Below are 23,716 nucleotides of genomic sequence, written 5' to 3' on the forward strand. Positions count from 1 at the left end.
CGGAATCTGCCAATAGCCTTTTGCAAGGTCAATCTTCGTGTAGAAGTTTGCTCCAGCAAGACTACAAAACAACTCATCCGGGTCAGGGATCGGCTCGGCATCAAAATGCGTGATCTTGTTCAAGGCGCGGAAATCAATGCAAAAACGAACTGATCCGTCTCTTTTCGCCACCAAGACAATAGGCGAAGAGTACGCAGATTTCGAAGGTTCTATGACGCCTAAATCCAGCATGGATTTGATCTCCTTCTCAACTGTCTGTCTAGACGCAAACGGCAACGGGTATGGTTTCCTATATACAGGACAATCGCTTGTTAAAGGGATGACGTGGTCATCGACATCTTTTGTAACTCCCGGCTTGTCTGTAAGAAGTTCAGAAAATTCCTGAAAAACGGTTTCCAGTTCAGTACGTCTTGAATGAGAAAGATCATCAGAGTAGTGAACATCTTTGACAGATTCACCCGTAACTGCAGGAATTGTCGGTAAGACAACCTCATCCTCGATTTCAGGAGACAACACAGCGACAGCACAAACAGGATCCAAGACGTGATCCGAACACGCATCTGCCTTCTGATCAGAGTCAGACATCAACGTTGAGAATTCCTGGTCATCAGGAACTGGACCAGTTCTTAACTCTCTTCCCACAGCAACAGCTGCTGTCAAAACTCGTCTCTCATACTTCTTCAGCATGTTGACGTGAAACACCTTGTGTTTGCCGTTGAGATCAATGCGGTAGTCAACAGGGCTAACCACCTCCATCACTTTGAATGGACCTTTCCAGCACATGAGAAGCTTGTTGCTGTCAGCAGTTAAGAGTACAAGAACTTCATCCCCAGGTAGAAAAGTACGAAGTTTGGCCTTCCTGTCATGGTAATGTTTGTGAATACGAGCAGCATCACGAACATTCGATTGTGCTAGAGCACACGTATCAGCGATTCTGTTCTTCAAATCGAAGACATACTGATATAGAGGTTTGGCTTCATCTCCATCAGTCCTCCCTGTCCATGAGTCCGCTAAGATAGACATTGGGCCTCTCGGAGTACGCCCAAAGAGAAGCTCATAGGGAGAAAACCCTGTACTGACATTTGGAAGTTCACGATACGCAAACAGAAGTGCAGGAACGTACCTGTCCCAGTCAGTTGGGCGCTCCTGGACAACCTTCTGCAACATGCTCTTCAGAGTTCCGTTGAATCGTTCGACTAACCCATTTGCTTGAGCATGGTAAGGAGAAGTGTGGATCGACTTGATTGCCAAAAGTCTGTATATCTCCATCATGAGATCAGAAACAAACTGCGTTCCACAGTCAGAGACAATGACCTGAGGACAGCCCATCCTCGAGAAAACTGAAAACAGTGCTTCAGCAACAGAAATAGTATCAATCTGCTTCAATGGAATTGCTTCGGGGAAACGAGTCGCTGTATCCACTATCGTCAGAATGTACCGGAATCCAGTCGAAGATACAGGTTTAAAAGGACCGACCAAGTCAATACAGATCTTCTTGAAAGGAACGTCGATAAGCGGCATCTTCTGAAGAGGAGCAGCGGGAACGCGACCCTTGGAAGACGTTTTCTGACACACATCGCACGTTCTACAATACTTGCCTACGTCACGCCTGACGCCTGGCCAAAAAAATTGGGTCAAGATCCTCTTTAACGTTCTTCTGGTACCGAAGTGACCCGACATGAGAGCGTCATGGGCGGTATGGAGAACTTGTTCTCTCAAAGAAGTAGGGACAACAACTTGAAAGACGATCTCAGTCTTCTCACAACATGCTCTGTGAAGTACCCCATCTTTCATGATGAAGTAAGGTTTGCTCTGATCTGAGACCTGCGATTCCTTCTGAACTTGCTCGAAGCACTTCTTAAGTGATTCATCTTTGGTTTGCATATCAGCTAACTTCTCAGGAGTTACATCAGTAAAAACACAAGGTACCGATTTTAACGGTCTCACTGAACCTTTGGCTTTCTCCGTTTGTAGCCTGGTAGTCACTAATCCGACAGCGTCTGGAACAATAGAGCCCACACATCCCCCAGATACTGAAACAACACCTGGTAGGTTCCCAAGAATAAGATCTGCCACAGGATCGTCAATGACGCAACACGTCAGAGCACCTGCAAAATAAGGCGAGTCCACAACCACTTCAGCCAAGGGAAATGTCTCAATGTGTCCCCCAAAAGACCGACAACGTTGCTCCTGCCCTGTGAACTGATCATCACGAACTAAAGCCCGTTTCACACCAGCAGTAGTGCATCCTGTGTCCCGCAAGATTGTCCCTGAAAAACCATTGATGGTTCCCATTTCCAGATGTAGGCCAGGTTGTCCCTCTGAAACAAGAACGTGTTCGCTAACAGCGGAGCTAAATGTTTCAGCAAAGTTTTTAGACGAAGCACACTGGTTCGCCCAATGACCTTGACCCCCACAGATCCTACAGACATCACTCTGTTTAATGGTCCCTCTACGTGCACCCCTGCGTTGTCCTCGAAACTCACCTCGACCTGTACCCGAAGAACCTCGGCCTCCTCGATAACCTCGAGAACCACTGCCCCCGTTGTTAAACCCTGTTGAATCTGCAACTCCAACTCCAGCTGAAAATATAGAAACATCTGATTTCCGTGCTAAGGTTTTGTTGGGATGAGCTTCACGGTAAAGTTCAGCTGCTTCACATAACGCAGCTACGTCACCCAGCTGACGTTCCCTCAAGAACACGGCCAAATCTTTTGTACAACTCTGAAGTATCTGTTCACGCAAAAACAAGTCTTGTAAACCTTCGGCAGTGTTGGAAACACCAGACAACTCAGTCCATCGGTTGAGCAAATGACGACAGCGCGTTAAAAACGCTAAAAATGACTCTCCCATCTCGGGACGAACAGCTCTGAAACGCTCTCTGAAACCTTCCTCTGTGCATTGGAACTTACGAAGAAGATGCGACTTCAATACATCCCACGAAAGGGTTTGTTCTCCTGAAATTGAATGATAAAGCGACAAGGCACTACCCTTCAATAAAGCAGCCAAGTAGACAGGCCATTTACCCTTATCCCAGCCGCATGCTGAAGCGTGTGTTTCAAACCGAAACAAAAATGCATCAATGTCGTCTTTGTTTTCATCGAACATAGGCAATTTTGGATGAAAAGGTCTAGAACTGTCTGACTGACTAACTTTAACGTCTGATCTCTCCTTTTTCACCCTTTCCGTTTCGAGATCTAACTCGCTTTGCCTAGTCTGCTCTTTTTCTTTTTCGACTTCTAGTCTGGCAAGCTCCTTTTCTGTCCCTCGCTTTGCATGCTCTTTTTCAACTTCTAGTCTCTTTTTCGACTTCTAGTTTGGCAAGCTCCTTCTCTTTTTCTGTATCTCGCTTTTCTTTCCGTTCATCTCTAGCAATGTTTTGCTGTTCACGGACAAAACCGGTTAAGTCTTTGTCTTTAAGACCTAGCTCTTTCCCTCGAGACATCCACAAATCCCAATCGTCACTCATGGTGATAATATCAGGGATGTTCCTTGGATTTTGTCCTTATAGGACAAATGTCCTAGCCTTGCTGAAAGTATAGGACATTTGTCCTGAACTGTAAAAAAACAATCGGTCATTTCACGTGGAAAGAAATAAGCCGTCCACATCCTCCTTTGGTACACACACACTGTGACACACACCAGAGAGAGAAATATATTGTAATTGTATTCCAAACTTGCCTTCTTCTAGTTCTTGTGTGTGTGTGTGTGTGTGTGTCTGTGTGTGTGTGTGTGTGCGTGTGTGCGTGTGTGTGTGTGTTTAACAGAAAGCAAAAGATCTCAGGTAAAGAAGAAGTCAAGGTCAAAAATTAAATTGAGTACATGTATACCGATTTACTGGAACTTAGGGAAATATGCCAAAATGAACCTGGAATCAGCACTCTCTTACACACATCATACTAAAACAAAGCAAAGACACATGAAACACAAATTAAATCAAAACAGCATATAGCTGAAAACGTTCATTGTTTGCTGAAATGCACACTGTGCAAAACATCAGTTTTCTCTCGCCATCGAAATTTAGCCATGGATAAAGTTTAAAGGCATACTAACGCGCTCCCGTGTTTACAAAGTGTAGTTTGCCCATAATCGATGTCAAACGCACCATAAGACCATATAATGACGATATGTCACCATGCGCGGACCATAATACATGCATTACAGCTTGTTCTAGCCTCTGAAAAAGTGAGGATGTCAACAAAGACGCGGAGTTATTTCCCTTGCGTCAACGCTACCTCTGTTGGCAAATCTATAAATAGGACGATCTAGATCAAAATAAAAATTCAAATATCTCAACATTTAAGGGGTCCTAGACCACAATATCTTGCAGGGAACTTAATTTAGCATGTCTCCAGCTGTTGGTAAAGCAATTAGCGTGTATAGTCATCGAGTACATATGCCTTTAAGCCATGAAGGCACAACTACGTCCGTGGTGGTGTCGTCTCCGTTTTCGTACTCACAGTCACAGTGGGTCCGGTCACAGTCACACTTGACGACTGATCATGATCTGACTGTCGAAAACACAGCTTGGGTTGGTCCTTGTCCGGTTTCAATTTCTTCAGGCAGCATGATCGCATTCGCAGTTTCTATACAACCGGAAGTTGAACTTTCGGAAATTCTTAAACTGCGCGGTATTCAAACGGCGAAGTTACTAAACCAAACAACAGAAGACGTTGCCGATTCGGAGATTAGGAGACGTATCATCTGATGCCTGATTTAAATAAACGGATCAATGTTGCCATGTCCGACGTGGCAATAAAACGATCGGTCAGTGTCCGTCTCTGACATAAACTTATCGGACATTTGTCCGCCAGAGACACCAAGTACCGGTCATTAGACCAAGGTATCCGGCCCAGGGCCGAGGGCCGACCCCTGGGAACACCCCTGTAATATATATACAAAACCACTATACTGTAAAAGTTACTTAATGAAAACACTTCACCACTGTAACAACATTCTTCACAAAATGCGTGCCTACAGATATATGCTTACACACGTAGTCAAGCAAACAACATACAATGAAAAAATCTTCAAAAAGTGTGCGTTAACAGTCTACAATCTGTTAAAGACACATACACTGGAGAAAACGGGGTCACCAATTGTCAGGAATGAATTATCTACAATACCGACTGTCAGTCAGAAGGCTACTATTTCATTTATACGCATTCGTTATTCTCCTCCGATTCATTCCAACAATAAAAGAAAAAACGTGGAGCTCAATATGTTTATATAGCTCACTGGTAAAGCATGTACATAATATCAACGCTCAGGATTCACACACATATACACAATACGCCCAGGGTTCTAGATGAGTAAATTAATGTGTTACCCCATCACCAGAACAGCGTAGTGTAGTTCATCTCTGTTTCTCCATCACCCAGCCGACGCGGCGACTCCTGGCGTGGTCCGTAAAGTCCGGTTAGTAGATCACGTCGCTCTGCTTCGTGCATCTTCATCTCTTCATGCGTCTGCTTGAATGGTCAAACAAGCTCTCGCGAATTCCGTCTTCTGTCTCTTGGAAAGACTCCTGTGAAAGTAATTCTTGAGTCAGTATTTCCATAGGCATAACACACACACCAATTCACTCATCATTCACCCTGGGCTGTAATTACACTCTACATTCAACCACACACACACGAATTCTTAAATAACTACTGTCAATACTAATATCAATTCCCATCCATGTCCGAGTTATTTATCCACACATTAAACAACTATTCAGAATATCCAGATTAAGAACTAGTACAATGAACACTTAAGTTAACATAGCAGCGAATATGAAGAATGCTTATTCATAAACATACTAGTGTTCCTTAGCGAAAACATATCATGAAAAATAGTTTACCTGAGCACGCGAGCAAAGAATCTTCCCCGACTTGCCTCTTACATGTTCAATGGGCAAGTGAAGCTAACAGCTTAGGTGACTGGCGACAAGTCTAACAGCTCACCTTACAAAAAATGGACATTCAGGTTTTTCACCTGTTGCACGTGAGTGCGTGGAGACTCGGCTCTACAGGTAACAGTACAGGCCCCATAATCATGGTCCAACAGGCATGCGAATCAATAATAATGTTTTTCGCGATACGAGTCTACTTCTGTCAATTAATGCATACTAATAACAGCATCGTTCCATCATTAATTAAGTACTAATATTACATACATGTTCATACATAAAACCCATAAATGTCATATCTGACAATGACGCACGCGTTCGGCTGTTCTATCAGCTCAATGGCTGGCTGTCGCTCCGATTGAATTCGTCCAACCGTCAAGAACTTTTGTGTTTTTTGGGGCATTTAGGTCCCAGGTAACATTATGAAGTTTTAATACGATCAATCGGACCTATTATCAAGTTAGTGTATCAACTTTTGAACGAACTGCGCCCAGTAGTTTCCCAGCAATAAGCTGTTAAGTCGAAACAGACAGACACAGACACACACACACAATTAAAGTCTGCAGGACCCTAGTACTGCGTACTCGGGGATAACAGACATGTCTCACAAACGATATCAGCATTCGCCTAAAAGGCTAATGCTTGATATCTTTTTTCTCGACATGTCTGTTATTATGAGTTATTTCTAATATGCTGACTGTTAGCAAATGATAACAAGACATGTCGAGAAAAAAAGATATCAAGCATGAGCCTTTTAGGCGAATGCTGATATCGTTTGTGAGACATGTCTGTTATCATTTGCTAACAGTCAGCATATTAGAAATAACTCATAATAACAGACATGTCTGGTGTGAAGATATAAAATTAGTACTCGGTAAACGTATTTTGTCTTTACGTTATTTTCAAATTTTAACGATGTTGAGTTATTTCAGCATTTGTTTCGCTTTTCTGTGATTTTAGCTAATACATTTTTTATATTATATATATATATATAAATAAGCTCCGCCAACGTTTTGTAACATATTTTCAAAAAAGTCAAAATTTCATTTTTTGACCATTGTGATTTTTGCGATTTTTGTCATTTTCGGGGCACATTGTTTCACCACATTACAAAGATACAGCTTAGAAAAAAAATCGAGGTATACACTATGTGTATGTCAGTGTATCCAGAAAATGTTGCATTTCTACAACAAAAATTGCAAGCGCTGCGTCGACGCAAAACTGACCAACAACGCAAAACAGCAAATAACGCCAAATAACGGAAACTTTGAACGTCAATATCTCTTAAACTATTTGTCATACACCCTTGAGATTTTGCAACCTTCTTAGTTAGCATGCCGACTACACGCGGGAAAAACATTACATACTTGAAGTAATTTTGAAAAAATTAGTGGACCTACCTACCAATAGTCTTACTATAAGACTAACATCACCAGACATTACCAATGGCATCATAGGTTAATGAGGTCAAGTCTTCTACAGTGAAACCCGGCTATATTGAAGTGGCACGGGACCCGGGAAGACCTTCAATATAGCCGGAACTTCAATTTAGGCAATTCTCGGTTATATTGAATGTCCCTCCTTGTTCCTTCAGAAATTCAATATAACCGAACTTTTTTCACTATACGTTCTTATTTCCGTGTCCACACATTGCGTTTGATGTGAGATATATTCCCATTAATCTTTCACCTGTTGGCTGTTGTTCTTCGAGCCTCCTTGCTTTTTTACATTTAGTCAAGTTTTGACTAAATGTTTTAACATAGAGGGGGAATCGAAACGAGGGTCGTGGTGTATGTGTGTGTGTCTGTCTGTCTGTGCGTGTGTGTGTGTAGAGCGATTCAGACCAAACTACTGGACCGATCTTTATGAAATTTGACATGAGAGTTCCTGGGTATGATATCCCCAAACATGTTTTTCATTTTTTTGATAAATGTCTTTGATGACGTCATATCCGGCTTTTTGTGAAAGTTGAGGCGGCACTGTCACGCTCTCATTTTTCAACTAAATTGGTTGAAATTTTGGTCAAGTAGTCTTCGACGAAGCCCGGACTTCGGTATTACATTTCAGCTTGGTGGCTCATCTTATTCTCCATCATTTTCTGATTCCAGAAACATATAAATATGTTATATTTGGATTAAAATCAAGCTCTGAAAATTAAATATATAAAAATTATTATCAAAATTAAATTTTCGAAATCAATTTAAAAACACTTTCATCTTATTCCTTGTCGGTTCCTGATTCCAAAAACATATAGATATGATATGTTTGGATTAAAAACACGCTAAGAAAGTTAAAACAAAGAGAGGTACAGAAAAGCCTGCAATCCTTCTTCGCGCAACTACTACCCCGCTCTTCTTGTCAATTTCACTGTCTTTGCCGTGAGCGGTGGACTGACGATGCTACGAGTATACGGTCTTGCTGCGTTGCATTGCGTTCAGTTTCATTCTGTGAGTTCGACAGCTACTTGACTAAATGTTGTATTTTCGCCTTACGCGACTTGTTCAGGGTTAGGCTAACCCTAACCCTAACCCTAACCCTAACCCTAAGACTGTTCAATGTTTCTTTTTCTTTCATAATCTTGGTCACACAGCCTGCCGAAATTCCATATTCCTCAGCTACTTCCTTTCTTTTTTTTTGCAGCCAGTTTTCAGCTTCTGAATAAGTTCGATTTTTCTTTTAATTGTCAGACTCACCCTTTCTACATTTAGTCAAGTTTTTACTAAATGTTTTAACATCTTCTTCTTCTTCTTCTGCGTTCGTGGGCTGAAACTCCCCCGTACACTCGTGCTTTTTTGCACGAGTGGAATTTTACGTGTATGACCGTTTTTTACCCCGCCATTTAAGCAGCCATACGCCGTTTTCGGAGGAATGTTTTAACATAGAGGGGGGAATCGAGACGAGGGTCGTGGTGTATGTGTGTGTGTGTAGAGCGATTCAGAGTAAACTACTGGACCGATCTTCATGACATTTTTCATGAGAGTTCCTGAGTGAGATATCCCCTGAGGGTTTTTTCATTTTTTCGATAAATGTCTTTGATGACGTCATATCCGGCATTTTGTAAAAGTTGAGGCGGCACTGTCACACCCTCATTTTTCAATATTGAAATTTTGGCCAAGCAATCTTCGACGAAGGCCGGACTTTGGTATTGCATTTCAGCTTGGAGGCTTAAAAATTAATTAATGACTTTGGTCATTAAAAATCTGAATTGTAATTAATTTTTTTATATAAAACGATCCAAGATTACGTTTATTGTATTCTTCATCATTTTCTGATTCCAAAAACATATAAATATGTTATATTCGTATTAAAAACAAGCTCTGAAAATTAAAAATATAAAAATTATGATTAAAATTAAATTTCCGAAATAGATTTAAAAACAATTTCATCTTATTCCTTGTCCGTTCCTGATTCCAAAAACATATAGATATGATATGTTTGGATTAAAAACACGTACAGAGAGTTAAGAAGAATAGAGATATAGAAAAGCGTGCTATCCTCCTCAGCGCAACCGCTACCGTGCTTTTCTGGATTGTTAATTTCACTGCCTTTGCCACGAGCGGTGGACAGACGATGCTACGAGTGTACGGTCTTGCGGAAAAAATGCAATGCGTTCAGTTTCATTCTGTGAGTTCGACTGAGCTTGACTAAATGTTGTATTTTTGCCTTACGCGACTTGTTTGTTTTGCAGCCATTTTTGCTAGTGTATAAAGGGAAACTACTCGCATGAACAAGAGAAATTAAGTCGGGGAGATCTACGCACCACAAGACTACATGGCGTAGCTGTCAGAGGCCCGCGGCATTGTTTGACTGTAATTGTTATCAGAGACCTCCTGACTCGAAAGTTGATGCTGATCTGGTCTCTCCCCTTCCTCAACTGATTGCGCTGACAGAGGCGTGTCATATCATTCGGCGCCCGCGCAGTCATTGTTCTTAAAAATAAAAAGTTAAACAAATCTTTGGAGCAAACATTTAATATAGCCAGGTAAAAACGTCCCGTGTGCTGAATTTTTGTTTCAATATAGCCGGGATTTCAATATAGCCGACTTCAATGTAGCCAACAGTTTTTAACAAAGAAAAAGTAGAGCTTCAGCCGGGACCTGACAAATTCTTCAATATAGCCGGGATTTCAATATAGCCTACTTCTTCTTCTTCTTCGTACGACGGTTGTGTCAGAAGCCTACTTCAATATAGCCGGGTTTCACTGTATTCTTAATAGCTCAGAGGATATTTTCCATGGTAAAAATCTTTTTCCAGTAAACATTTTCATGCTGTGAATCTGAATTTTGATGAAACAAACCAAATTCGGTCATTTCTGCTAATCATCAATTGTGTGAAATTTGGAGGCTTTTGCTTAAAAAAAAAAAAAACAACAGAAAACCTCAACGCAAAGTTTTTACGAAGATGACCCAGCTTTGACCCCAAATTGTGACAGGGGTCAACCAAACATGGATCATGTCGGCAAATGATCAAAACCAAAGTGTTCAACGTTTCAAAGCTCTAGCTTCAAAAATGCCTGAAATAACGTCAATGTTAGGTTATTATCTATGAATCGAATATGACCCCCTGTGACCCCAAAACTTGACGAGGTCGCATCGGGAGATTGTCCTATAATATACTGTTACAAATTATTGTCTGACAAAATAACAATATCACTGGCCGTTACACACGCACACACACACACACACGTGCGCGCACGCACACACACACACATACATACACACACACACACACCTACACACACACACACACACACACATACACACACACCAGGCGGAGCTGACTGTTGACGCTGTAGTTGTTGACGAAGGCTTCACCCTTGGTTATGAAGACTTCGCCCGTCAGCATCTTGAATGTGGTGGACTTGCCCGCCCCGTTCTGCCCCAGCAGCCCGAAACACCCCTTCTCCTCTACTCCAAAACTCAGCTTGTCCACAGCCCGGTAAGACCCGTACGTCTTGCATATGTCCTGGATTCATACAAGGTTTTAGTGAGATTTTTTTTTAAATTGTTTTAAGTTAATCAATTTAAAGGTCCTCGTCTACATTTTCTCACAGAAATTGACATTTGAATGCTGAGTCTAGTCACTAACACTTTCAAAAAAACACCCCCCTCCGATCAGAGATGACGGAGCCAGGGTATCTGTTTGAAAATTCATTGTAGTAATTTAGCATAGTAGGATATCCTTATTTGGAACCGGAAGTTTTCAAAGTGCTCAACCACCCAGAATTCCTAGCGGCGAGCAGCCGCTTCCTTGACGAAAGTTCGCTGGTAAGTTCTTTTATCAATTATGCAATACATTCTTGTCGTATATGACTTTTAAGTGGCTGCAAACAAGGCTTCATAATGCAACAAAACAGTTTCAAGCAATGTGTTTGCTCTGTTCACGTACTGTGTTCATCATTCGTCGACATGAAATCTTAGCTGAGTTGTCGCATTTCAGGGATCCTCTCAAAAGTCAATGTTACGCTTGCAGCATTGCACATTACGGGACTATATGTTTTATGGCGGTTTACAAAGAGGCTCTGCTGAATGATTCGGTTCAGGAATTAAGGATTCATCATAAAAATAAAGCAAAAGCACAGGCCTAACGCAAACTGAATGTTTCGAGAGGCATAGTTCCGACACAGTGGCACACGTACACTGACAATGAAATCTAAAACGCTTGCAATCGATCTAAATTTGTATTTCTGCACACAAAAACATTTTGACTACAAACTAAGGATCTGAATCGTATTTTTCAACAAGAGTCCTTGACCTTGATTTGTGTGCTTTCATTTGTAATGGGGTTACAGACTACTACCCGCAACATCGATGTCAGAATCGCCATTGATTTTCCTGTAGGACTAACAACTACAGATCTAATTGAAGCAGTTGAATCAAAGATCTAGATTCTTCGCGAATCTTCGAATGCAGCTGGTTTTTACTTTTGTATTTCTTAGGTCTATGTGTGTGCCGTGTGTGTGTTTGTGTGTGTGTGGGTGTAAAATGTGCGTGCGTGTGTCTGTAGATATGTGTGTGTATGTGTGTGTGTGTATACATTTTTATCGCATCAAAATGGTGAAATCTGCATGTTATGCGGCAAAAACGAAATGTTCCAGCTCTGAGGTGTTTGATCGGCAAAAATGTTCTAGCTCTGAGCAACAGTTGAAAATGTTCCGACTCAGAGCAAATGTGACCGGGTGTATCTCATTCTGCATTTAAAGCAAATGTTTAAAAAACAAAAAATGAATAAAGAAAGTAATAAAGAAATATTGAGTTCAAAAAAGTTGCCGATAGGTCAGTTTACATTTTGGGTCCAATTTATTGAAAAAGTTTTGTTCCCATTACCTTTTTGATTGTATGTTGTCTCAGCTATATAAAGTTAAAGTGATATTTGGGTTTTTGGTTTGTTTGTTTTTAGCTAAATGCAACTTGCAAGTAATGGAATATGGAATATGTGAGATGTGGAAACAGCACGAAACGAGAAGACAGCATCATCAAAGCATACTTACATTGTCAAAAAGAACACCCAGGAGAAACTTTTGAAGTGTACAGCCGTTTCCTTTGTCAAGATGAAGCCAACAACGTTTTGATTATCAAGTGAAACCAGACGAAAGGGAAGAACATGTGTATATTGATGCTGAGGGTTGCATAACTAGGAAAACAATGTACATCTGAAACTGCATGGTCCACAACCATGTTCTCTACATACAAAACAAAATAATTTGAAGAGTTGGTTAGTATCCTATCAAAGAGCTTTCGATTTTAAAACAAAAAGGTGATGCTGATGCGTGTGTCAAGTTTTTGAGAAATACCTAGCTACTGCGATTCATTTGCGCTTGACATCATTTCTTTCAAACTCTTCCAAACTGTACTATGGCATAATCTGGATTTCAAATTAACTATGAGGTACACATCTGATGTGAAAAAAATCTTGGACCTATGGTTATAAACTCTTCAATGGGATGTTTTTGTATTTCATGGGTGGATACAAACACACTAACCATGATAATACAGATGTCTGTTAAAGGCACTGTAAGCATCCCGTAAACCATCACATATACTGTCAGGCTTTTACACACAGTACAAACACCATTTCATTTAAACACTCACCGCTTGAGAACATTCCAGGTGCCCTCCGTAAAGAGCAAGCAATTTTCAAAGAATTTATTTTTGCGTGGTTTATCTTACCTCTGAGCCATCGGGAACCAGTGTAATCCAGTTTCCTTTTTTTCCACAATTTAACCGTCAGTTTGTGATTTCAATGCGAATCTCTGTAAGCTTATCTGCAATAGCACGTTATTGTGTACCTTTGAATCTGAAATGCAACATTGAAATGGCTGCGAACTAGAGCAGTGGCGGTTAACGGTTCAGAGGAACTGGCGCCAGGCAGCGTCGTCTGCTACTAGAACCACGACCTTGCGTGACCCTGCTTCCGGGCTATTTTTGTAAAATGTTCAAAACTTCGTATTGTTCTGATCTTGTCTTGATGAAAAAAAAAAATTATGATTTAAGAATGTTTGTGTAACAAGCTGTCAATTTATTATTTAGATTTCAAAAGTTAGGTCAGTAGCGCAAACAAAAAACCACCGTCCGATTGTCTGCTAGGCAATGCGCAAAATTAATTCTTTGAACATTGCTAGCTCTTTACGTAGGGCACCTAGGATGTTCCCGTTCGGTGAGCATTCAAATGGAAGGGTGTTTGTAATGTGTGTAAAAGCCTGACAGTATCTGTGATGGCTTACTGTACCTTTAAGCTGCGATGGCATGTGGTGACGTCATCAATTTTGCATAGTTGACGTTCAGATGTTGCAAAGTTTTCACAGACAGAAAAAGCTGAGTACCAAAAACCAGAGCTAATGTTGTTGAACGTTGACAATTTCTGACAAATCATACAAATGGTGTGTAGATGATACAAAGATGGTGCAGGGATTCGGTTCAAACTTTGGGGAGGTTGACTTTTACGGTTATGTACGTATGTATGGTTTGGATTATCTGCGTACGTAAGTAGATAATTTGAAAATATAAAATGCAACTGGCTGCCGTAATTGATACATTTATTTTGCTAATATCTACTTCCTCTAGCAGAGAATCAAAATTATACATACATACACGGTGACATATATTATATGGTGTAAACCAACTGTTGCGGTGATACCCTCCTCACTGCCAGGTTCGAATAAGTAACAGTATGTACCTTGATCGGGAAAAGCTAAACACTTCATCATTTATAAGCGACTGCCACGTGTTTGATCAATTCAAATACGGTAAGCATCATTCTAAACGGTACCAAAATCAAGAGTACTGGTCAAGAAACAAATAGACACGAAGCAATAACTGTGTCTGCGGTACCTAACAGCTTCATTTATCTCCACCTTAAACAGCATGCAGATGTTTACATTTGGTACTGAACGAAATATTTCAAATTAAGAGGATGCAACATACTACAAAGAATTATTGGAAATTACTCTAAAACACCAATGCAGTACCTTAAAAGTCAAGGAATACCTGATTACGCAAGATATTAAATGTTCTGTGTTGATTTTTCGTTTACATCTGTCATAATGTTCAGTTACAGAGCATTCGATAAAAAAAATGCTCATAGCCGGAACATTTCAACATTTGCTCAGAGCTAGAACATTTTGCCGATCAAACACCTCAGAGCTGGAACATTTCGTTTTTGCCGCATAACATGCAGATTTCACCACTTTGATGCCATCCACTGATAGGAAGTGTTAAATATATGCTATTCTATCACCAGGAGTACATATTTCATCTATAAGGGCCTTATATTGTCCGTTTTGCGAATTGCGTCAGAGCTGGAACAAACCTAAGCTCCAACCATTTTGCTATTCCTAAGAGCAGGCACATCGATTAAACGAGTTAATTAATTTTGAGAGAAATCTAGAAGCAATCTGAAAAATGTTTTGACGCCAAAACATTGCTTTTGCATTGACCCAGCTCCCCATGATGGTTTGGGTGGTCTGTGCTAGACTGTATCGAGCATTGACCCAGCTCCCCATGATGGTGTGGGTGGTCTGTGCTAGTCTGTATCGAGCATTGACCCAGCTCCCCATGATGGTTTGGGTGGTCTGTGCTAGACTGTATCGAGCATTGACCCAGCTCCCCATGATGGTGTGGGTGGTCTGTGCTAGTCTGTATCGAGCATAACCACGAAATTGCATATACATCTCCACTTTTTGACACAGATGATCAATTATTGCGATCCATATTTATTGTAGCATCTATGTGCCTACATTTGGTAATACCCAATGGATTTGTGAACGTTACAAACCAAAAAATGTATAGTGACACTCTGCCTTAGACACCTACAGTTGCGATCGATCTGGGCCGACTACGAAAAGTGGCCCCTCAGACCTGGATCACTACCGCCTCAGAGCTTTTTACGCATGGAACGTCTCCCACACCGTGGAAACAGACAGAGAGATAGATACAGAGACATAGAGAGACACTGTGAGAGACAGAAACAGACAGAGAGATAGATACAGAGACATAGAGAGACACTGTGAGAGACAGAAACAGACAGAGAGATAGATACAGAGACATAGAGAGACACTGTGAGAGACAGAAACAGACAGAGAGATAGATACAGAGACATAGAGAGACACTGTGAGAGACAGAAACAGACAGAGAGATAGATACAGAGACATAGAGAGACACTGTGAGAGACAGAAACAGACAGAGAGATAGATACAGAGACATAGAGAGACACTGTGAGAGACAGAAACAGACAGAGAGATAGATACAGAGACATAGAGAGACACTGTGAGAGACAGAAACAGACAGAGAGATAGATACAGAGACATAGAGAGACACTGTGAGAGACAGAAACAGACAGAGATTGAGAGAGACAGAGAGTTTACACAGAGAGAGACAGAGATACCTTGACCAGCACGCAGTCCTGCTTGCACAACTCCTTGACGTCGCTGCTCGCGATGCGCCGCCTTTCTTCCGCCACGTCTTCGTCTTCGTCCGCGGCGTCCCCCTCTGTGTGCTTCCCTCCCATACACGAACACCCATAGATACAGGCACAGTCACACCGCGACAGCCCCTGCCTCTCAAACTCCAGCGTCAGCAGCAGGAAAACCACACCCTGCACGAACAAGCACAGCAGGTACTTGCCCGTGCCGCCCTCTAAGGCCCAGTAGTTCTCCGAGAAGTCGTCACACTCCCGGCCGCCACAACCCTTGCTGAAGCCTTTGCAGCACTGGCCCTCCCTGACAAGGCACGACTGCGTGTAGTTGCCCAGTTCACACGAGGTAAGTGTGACGTAGTTGGTGAAAAGCCTGCTCAACCCAGCGATGAGGTTGTAGAGTGGCAACAAGTAACTGCACACCTGGTCCAGGGAGTTGGCCATGCTTTTATAGGTTCTAAAAAAAGAGAAGAGGAACACAACGACCGGCATGATAACGCCGCTAGCGAGGTTAAGAAAGAAGAGAATGGTCATGGCGTTGAGCGCCGACTTGAAGAAGAAGTGCGCAAGGTAGGCGAAAGACAGCATGGCCAGACCGTACAGCGCGAAGAGGACGACGACGAGAGCGGGTCGCGAGCCCTCTGTGATGGGCTCAAGGCCAGTAAGGCACAGCAGGCCGATGATCACGGCGAAGGTTGGCGCGCACACCGCCAGGTCCCACAGCAGGTTGCCCGTCCAGTACACCAAGGGGCTCACCCCGCTCACACGCTGCAAGTGCTTGGAGCCAGCCGTGCCCTCGCTCATGATGGAGACGATGAAGAGGGGGGAGTGGAAGGCCATGCCGAGCCCCAAAATCATGCCCAACATAAGGCCCACCAACCCGTAAATAAACAGTTTGAGCTGTTCCTTTGAAAAATGTGCGTTTATCGCGGACTTTTGGGGAAGCGGGTAGAGGACTGGGACGATGTTGACGCTGCTGTTGACTCGCTCCTTGGCTACGGCGTTAAGGACGAGGGCAAAAGCGATGGCCCTGGCGTGGATCGGGAAGGGGTTGTAGAGCGCTGTGGCCATTACCTCTGACACTTTTTCCCCCGGCATGAAGGCAGCTCCCACGATGACCTTCCTGGAAAAGTCTTGCGGTGAGAAGCCCACGGTCAGTTTGCACAGGTCCTTGAAGCTGCCCACCTCCTTAGCTGTGTGCTGACCGTCTCCAAACTGACCGTCGCCAAACTGACCGGCGTACAGCTTGCTCAGGCTGCTAAGAGAGGCTTTGACCCCTGACGGGGTGACTCGGCTGGGCAGGTCGAAGACGCCGTAAGGCACGGTGGTTTCACAGAACGGGTCAAGGTTGAGCTTCAGCGGCGGGCTTACACCTTAACAAATGAGACATGTGAGATAAGACTTAATGTCTGTAATGTGCAGAACACTAGCTGGGAAAGAAGTTGGCTTGACTACATTCAATACCTTCAAACAAAACAAAATACAATTGCTCACCGAATTCTTGACACACACACACACACACACACACACACACACACACACACACACACACACACACACACACACACACACACACCCACGCAGCGCGCAAACACACACGCCAAAACACACACACACACACACACACACACACACACACACACACACACACACACACACACACACACGCGCGCGCGCGCGCGCAAACACACACCCCAAAACACACACACACACACACACACACACACACACACAAACACAAACACACACACGCACGTACTACGTACGCAAGCACACATACCACATTAAACCGCGTGTACCTTTTTGAGGACTTCCTTTTGCATCCGCCACGTTTAATGTTTGCTTGGCCACGAGATAGGCCAGCACGGCGAAGACGACAGGCAGCATGATCTGGATGAGGCTGGTGGCAGGACTGCGCCACCAGCAGATCACTTTCTTCACCAGCATGCCCCGCAGCTGGGACAGGCTGAGGTGGAGGCCCGACAGGCGACTGTAGCCCCGGGACAAACCCAACACGTCCACCACCGCTGTGGCGTTTTGGTTGGCGTCACTGGCCTTCAGTCTGACGTCACTGGTCGTCGGTACAATGTCATTGGCCTTCAGATTGACGCCCCTGGCCTTCAGCTTAAGGTCATTGGTCGTCATGGTGACGTCAGTGGCGTGTTGATTGACACCCTTGGCCTTCAGTTTGACGTTAAAGGCCTTCTGCTTAACGTCACTGGCCCCCTGGTTGACGTCGCCGGAGTTCTGGTTGACGTCGCTCCTCTCGTCGTTGTTTGCGTTGTTGGACTGCTCCCCAGGTCTGGGATTGATGGAGCTCCCGTTTTCAGGAGCCGAGGTGACCGTGGTGGTTTCTTCCTTCACTTCCTTCTCCTCCCTCTGTTCCCCCTCCTCCGGCACGGCGATGTGGGTGCTGCTGGAAGGCGCGGCAATCTCTTCGCTCTCCCCGACCTTGAGGAACACCTCTTCCACCTCCTCCCCCTGGTCCCCCTCCTCCGGCACGGCGATGTGGGTGCTGCTGGAATGCGCGGCAATCTCTGCGCTCTCCCCGACCTTGAGAAACACCTCTTCCATCGTCGTGGCGGAGGCGCCAAAGTACGTGATGCCCAGCTCACCCTTGTTCTGCTCGAGGAAGGCGAAGAGGTCGGGGAACTGGGCGGACTGGTCATCGGGCAGCAGGAAAGTCACCTGGTCCAAACAAGATTGTATTCCATTTTAATATGGTACAATCAAACCTGTCTCCAACAACCAACCAAAGGCCGACCAAAATTGCTCGTTATCGACAGGTGGTCGCAATGGAGAGGTGAATCAGTTATACCGGAAAGAACCTTTGTGACCCTCCACCACGGAATGACTCGCTTGTCACCAATAATTACGTCCAGTGGTTGTCACGTATCAATTTTGCGATTTCGTTACATTTCTATAGTCAGTTGTCCACCTACTTATATCACCGGATAAGCTGAAAATGTCTTAAAAGTTGCATAAAAGCACCCTACCCTTGCGTTTTTGTGAGATTAGCGCCCCGAAAAAAAGCCACTTTCACCCAACATTCGCCCTGTATGCTTCCAACGGACCCGTCGCTACACACATGAATGGAGAGGTCTTTGTTCCGACTTTCAAACTGTCTACTTTCTATTGGTAAATATACTTGACCTGTGAGCGGGTTGCTATGGAAAAAGGCCTGGGTAGGTTAAACATTTTGGGGCTATTTTTACCAGAACCGAGGTTTTGAGGGTTACCTCATTCACAGGCTTATAACTCTTCAGTAAACTGGTTTCAACCCTGGGTAGAGCATAAACAATCTTTTAGAAAATAGAGAAATACAAAAATCACACATTGGTGACTAGTGAAGCGACTCATTCCGTGGTGGAGGTCACATTTTTGCAAATGTCGTCGGGGTGGTCGTAATGGGCAGATCGTCGTTATCAAGAGGTGGTCGTTATCAAGGTGGTCGTTATCAAGAGGTGGTCGTTATCAAGAGGTGGTCGTTATCAAGAGGTATTCGTTATCAAGAGGTATTCGTTATCAAGAGGTAGTCGTTATCACGAGGTGGTCGTTATCAAGAGGTAGTCGTTATCAAGAGCTGGTCGTTATCAAGAGCTGGTCGTTATCAAGAGCTGGTCACCAGAGCAGGGTTGGACCAATGATAATGATAACATGGAAAACAACAGGGAAACGAACTCAAGCGAACATTTCTAGATGTTGTTTCTGCCAGGCAAGTGGTTCCGTGTGTTGCAGTGTCACACTTCAACATCATCGGACTGAAGCAATGGCTTCAAGCAATTGGCACAGTACAGTTACGACAATGTTATGGTTGGCCTACAGTCACCACAACAATGTTATGGTTGGCCTACAGTCACCACAACAATGTTATGGTTGGCCTACAGTCACCACAACAATGTTATGGTTGGCCTACAGTCACCACACCAATGGTATGGTTGGCCTACAGTCACCACGACAATGTTATGGTTGGCCTACAGTCACCACAACAATGGTATGGTTGGCCTACAGTCACCACGACAATGTTATGGTTGGCCTACAGTCACCACAACAATGGTTAGGTCGGCCTACAGTCACCACAACAATGAAGGATCGCCTCATCCAAATGAAGGTCATGCAGCGAAAAAAGGTTACTGAAAAGGCAGCAGGCATCGACCAAGAGCTGCCGCCACACACTGCTTTCAGTAATCAAAGTGTTACAAACTGCTTACACACTTTAAACTTCAGAGAAAGACGCCCAGTTCGCAAAACAACATTGACTGCCAACCATCCAGCTGCCCACCGAGCCTGGTGCACTCAACATGTGAGGTGGTTACATCATCATAAGGCTTAGTTCTTGTTAAAGCCCGTCCTTAATTGAGGCCGTAGTCGACCACACGAAGCTTCGCCAAGTCTTTATACCGAAAACTCGCAGCTACGGCGTGGTACATTGACCATAGTCTCTGCTTTGACCCCAACATAGCTTCTCAAGTTTTGACATGCGAAGCTTCGCCGTAGCTGAGGGTTACCAAGGGGGGGGGGGGGGGGGGGTCTATGCACGTGCACGTTGAGGCCAAAAGTGCCATGCACGGTGATCCACGGTGCACGTTACAAAAAAGCTCCATGCATGGTGCACGCCGGACCTCTGTGCACGGTGCACGCTACGAGAATTTCCCCATTCCCACACACGTTACGTCCAAAAAGCCCATTCCCGGTGCACGTGGTAAAGCATCGCCCCCCTCGTAGCTCGCAACGAAGTTGGGGTTTTTTTGTAAGAAGAGTGCTTTTCGATTCAAGATGGACGACAAAATCAGACTCAATACCATAGTAAAGAATGCATTTATCGACTTTGGTTGACCCAAAGTACAAGAACTAACCGTATTATTTCATACTGCGATGCATTGACATGTCGAATGAAACTCGAAACCCCAGCGCTCACGCCAACTGGTCCCGGTGTAACACGAGAAAATTACACGAGATTTTTACTCCGGAGTAAACATTTCGTACGAAAAAGTTACTCCCTTCACGAAAAAAGCACTCCCCCATTACACGAGAAAATTACTCCCCAAGACAGGTGAGTTCCGAGTAAACATTTCGTACAAAAATGTTACTTCCCTGACGAATGAATAACGAATAAATTACTTCACCCCAACACAAGCAATTTAACTTCCCATGCCAGGTGTACGAAATTGTTACTCCCTTGTCCCTGTTAGTCTTGGTGATGGAAGGAGGGTAGCGCGACATTCGTTTGCGCGAGATTACTTATTGGCATTATCCCTTCGCCCGCATCCCATTTTTGCGTACAACATTTTTACTGGAAGTAAAAAGAATGGGGAGTAAAAATTTCGTGGAGGGAGTAATTTTTTCCTGCCTTGGGGAGTTCTTTTCTCGTACGAAAAGTGTACTCGGAGTAAAAATTTCGTGTTACACCGGCCGTGCTCAGTAAACAAAATAGAACACATAACTATGTGTTACAATTAACTTACGTCATCATCAAGTACGTAAAGTACAATTTGTGACGTAAAGTACTCAGAAAGAAGCACACCGCGCGGCGGTCGAGACTACGCGCATGCGCTTTCTGGCTAATAAGATTTGAGACGCCAAGACATGAAAAGATAACTCTTTTTTCCGCCATAGTCTAGTTCCGGTAGCTTCGCGAAGTGAGCTACGCGTAGTCGACTTGGTCCAATTGAGGTGTTACGCGGGGCCGGACTAGGGGGGGGTTGCGCAACCCCCCCCCCCCCCTGACTTAAGCATGTACCTCCCAAACGCTTTTTTTTATTGTGGGGGAGGGAGTGGGGGGGGGGTTGCATCTGGATCATCATGAAATCCGAGGAGAAATCGCACCTCTCACCCCCTCAAAAAAAAATCATGCTGTCGAATTTACCTTTTTCGTTCAAGGAGAGGCTTCCTTTCCCTCCAGAAACATCAAAAAACGTTCAGCTTCAAGGGGGCAACCCCCACCAAGGGGGCAAACCCCCTTGTAACCCCCACCAAGGGGCTTCGCCCCCTGGACCCCCATATGTACCCCCCCCCCTAATACGTACTTGTCTAGTCCGGCCCTGTCAGGGCCGGATCTGGGGGGGTGGGGGGTCCTGGGTTCCGGACCCCCCCCCCCCCCCCCCTGGCCATCCGATATACCTCTCAGAGAAAAGAAAAATAAATATGTGGACTTTTTAAGTTCTTCCCCCAACTCCCTTAGTTTATTTCACTAAAGTATAGTGTCATTGTTCACCATACAACATCTCTCATACCACTTCTCCTTTGTATTCCAGATGTTGTAATCATTGCTTGTTTGCTTGAATTTAAGTATTCAAAGTAAAGAGTCCTGTCAGACTTATTTACTAAGCATATATGTCTTTGGGATTATTCCACTGAACCACTATGGTAAATGAATATCTGAAGTATTTTGTTACTGTTGAAAATGTGTAATTTTGATTCCCAGTTGCAAGGAAAGACCAAACAATGACCTCACAAATGCAAAATTTTCTCTGCTTCCCCTGCACCCCACCGGGGCCTCAGCGGCCCCTGGACCGTTGCCTTCAGTTGGAACCCCCCCCCCCCCCCTCAAACGAACTTGGTCCGGCCCTGTCCGTAGCTTTTGGGTACGCGTCGCAGTGTTAGCAGTGTACGACCTCCCACAGTCCACTGGTACGGATGCCGCGAATCCAAAATTTTAATAATAAATTTTCATTTAATTAATATACTTACCCAACTCACATATAGCAATTAACTCTAGTTCAGTGCTGGTAACGCTGTACGCGTTCCCCTTGGTAACAAGGGAGACCACCCTAAAAAAGAGTGATCCATCCCATAATATCAGACCGATGCCCGGTCCAACATCCGTATGCGTGCGCATACGCCGCCATTTGTATCATTCGAACGAAGCCCAACTCATTACTTTTTTAGAACCCAATACCACCACAGCGGGGAGGCGGGAGGGTTTAAACGATGTGAGTTGGGTAAGTATATTAATTAAATGAAAATTTATTATTAAAATTTTGGATTAAATTACATATTATTACCCAACTCACATATAGCAGATTGCTACTATAGGTGGTGGGTACATAGCGAAATTATGATATTAGAACCTGTCCTGCGACTACCATAAAAGGTAACGCGGAACTGCCGTCCTGTATCAAGACGTCTCTGAGGTAGAAGTTAATAAAAACCTCCTCAGACCGCCAGTAAGCCGACTCCAGAACTTCAGCCCAAAACAAGGCCCGACCTGAGGACTGCCAAAGAGAAGGCCCATGCCCTTGCCTCATACGTTCTAGCTATAGTGAAAGGCAAAACTGCCCTAACATCTCCAGACTGTGTTTGTCAACAGGTAAACCCCCGTGTGATCAACATGGAGACTCACTTGGTTAAAGTCCCTTTCGCAATATCCTTACACCCGCTGTGTTAAGTGATATCATAAAACCTTCCGACTTTCTGACCAATGCCAAGTCCGTGACAGGTACCTTCTGAGCGTCCTCACGGGACAGACAACCACATCAAGCTCCCCAGGAGCAAGAAACCAGTGTAGCAGTCCATCTAGGTAAAGTTGACTACCAAACGTCATACCTCTACCAGAGTAGATAGACCTACTTCCCTCCTAAAATCAGTGTTTAACGTCGTTTTCAACCGTTCAAGGTTAAATCACGACGGAGAAGAAGATAAAGCAAAAGCCCTTTGATTCAATGATCTAACAAGATCCGTGAAAGTCAGAAAAATCTTTGAAACTCAAAAAGTTAAACTGGCTAAACGTGACTCAAAAGAAGCCAACTTCTTGCTTCAAGAATTGAAAAGCAAATGGAAGCTGGTTGACCCCATTTATCGCTTAAATGCCGAGGTTAAATCACGACAGAGAAGAAAGATAAGGCAAGCGACCTTTAGATACAAAGAACTAACAAGCTCCGTGCGAGTCAGAAAAATCTTCGAAAACCGAAA

The 23,716-nt window shown here is 43.9% G+C and overlaps 1 protein-coding gene across 1 annotated transcript in view; it reads right to left on the bottom strand.

Annotated features, from left to right (window-relative positions):
• The window catches only part of LOC138972028 (phospholipid-transporting ATPase ABCA3-like), a 44,378-nt gene extending 21,339 nt beyond the window's left edge, over positions 1–23,039 (bottom strand). Inside the window, exons 1-4 of the mRNA XM_070344869.1 lie at positions 23,013–23,039; positions 17,605–18,493; positions 15,776–17,178; positions 10,661–10,858 (exon numbers count right to left, since the gene is read on the bottom strand). Coding sequence (XP_070200970.1) covers positions 10,661–10,858; positions 15,776–17,178; positions 17,605–18,493; positions 23,013–23,039 — 2,517 coding nt within the window. The remainder of the gene's footprint in view (positions 1–10,660; positions 10,859–15,775; positions 17,179–17,604; positions 18,494–23,012) is intronic.
• Between the last annotated feature and the right edge of the window lie 677 nt (positions 23,040–23,716).

This window comes from Littorina saxatilis, linkage group LG7 (assembly GCF_037325665.1).
Source record: "Littorina saxatilis isolate snail1 linkage group LG7, US_GU_Lsax_2.0, whole genome shotgun sequence".
Classification (NCBI taxonomy): Eukaryota; Metazoa; Mollusca; class Gastropoda; order Littorinimorpha; family Littorinidae; genus Littorina; species Littorina saxatilis.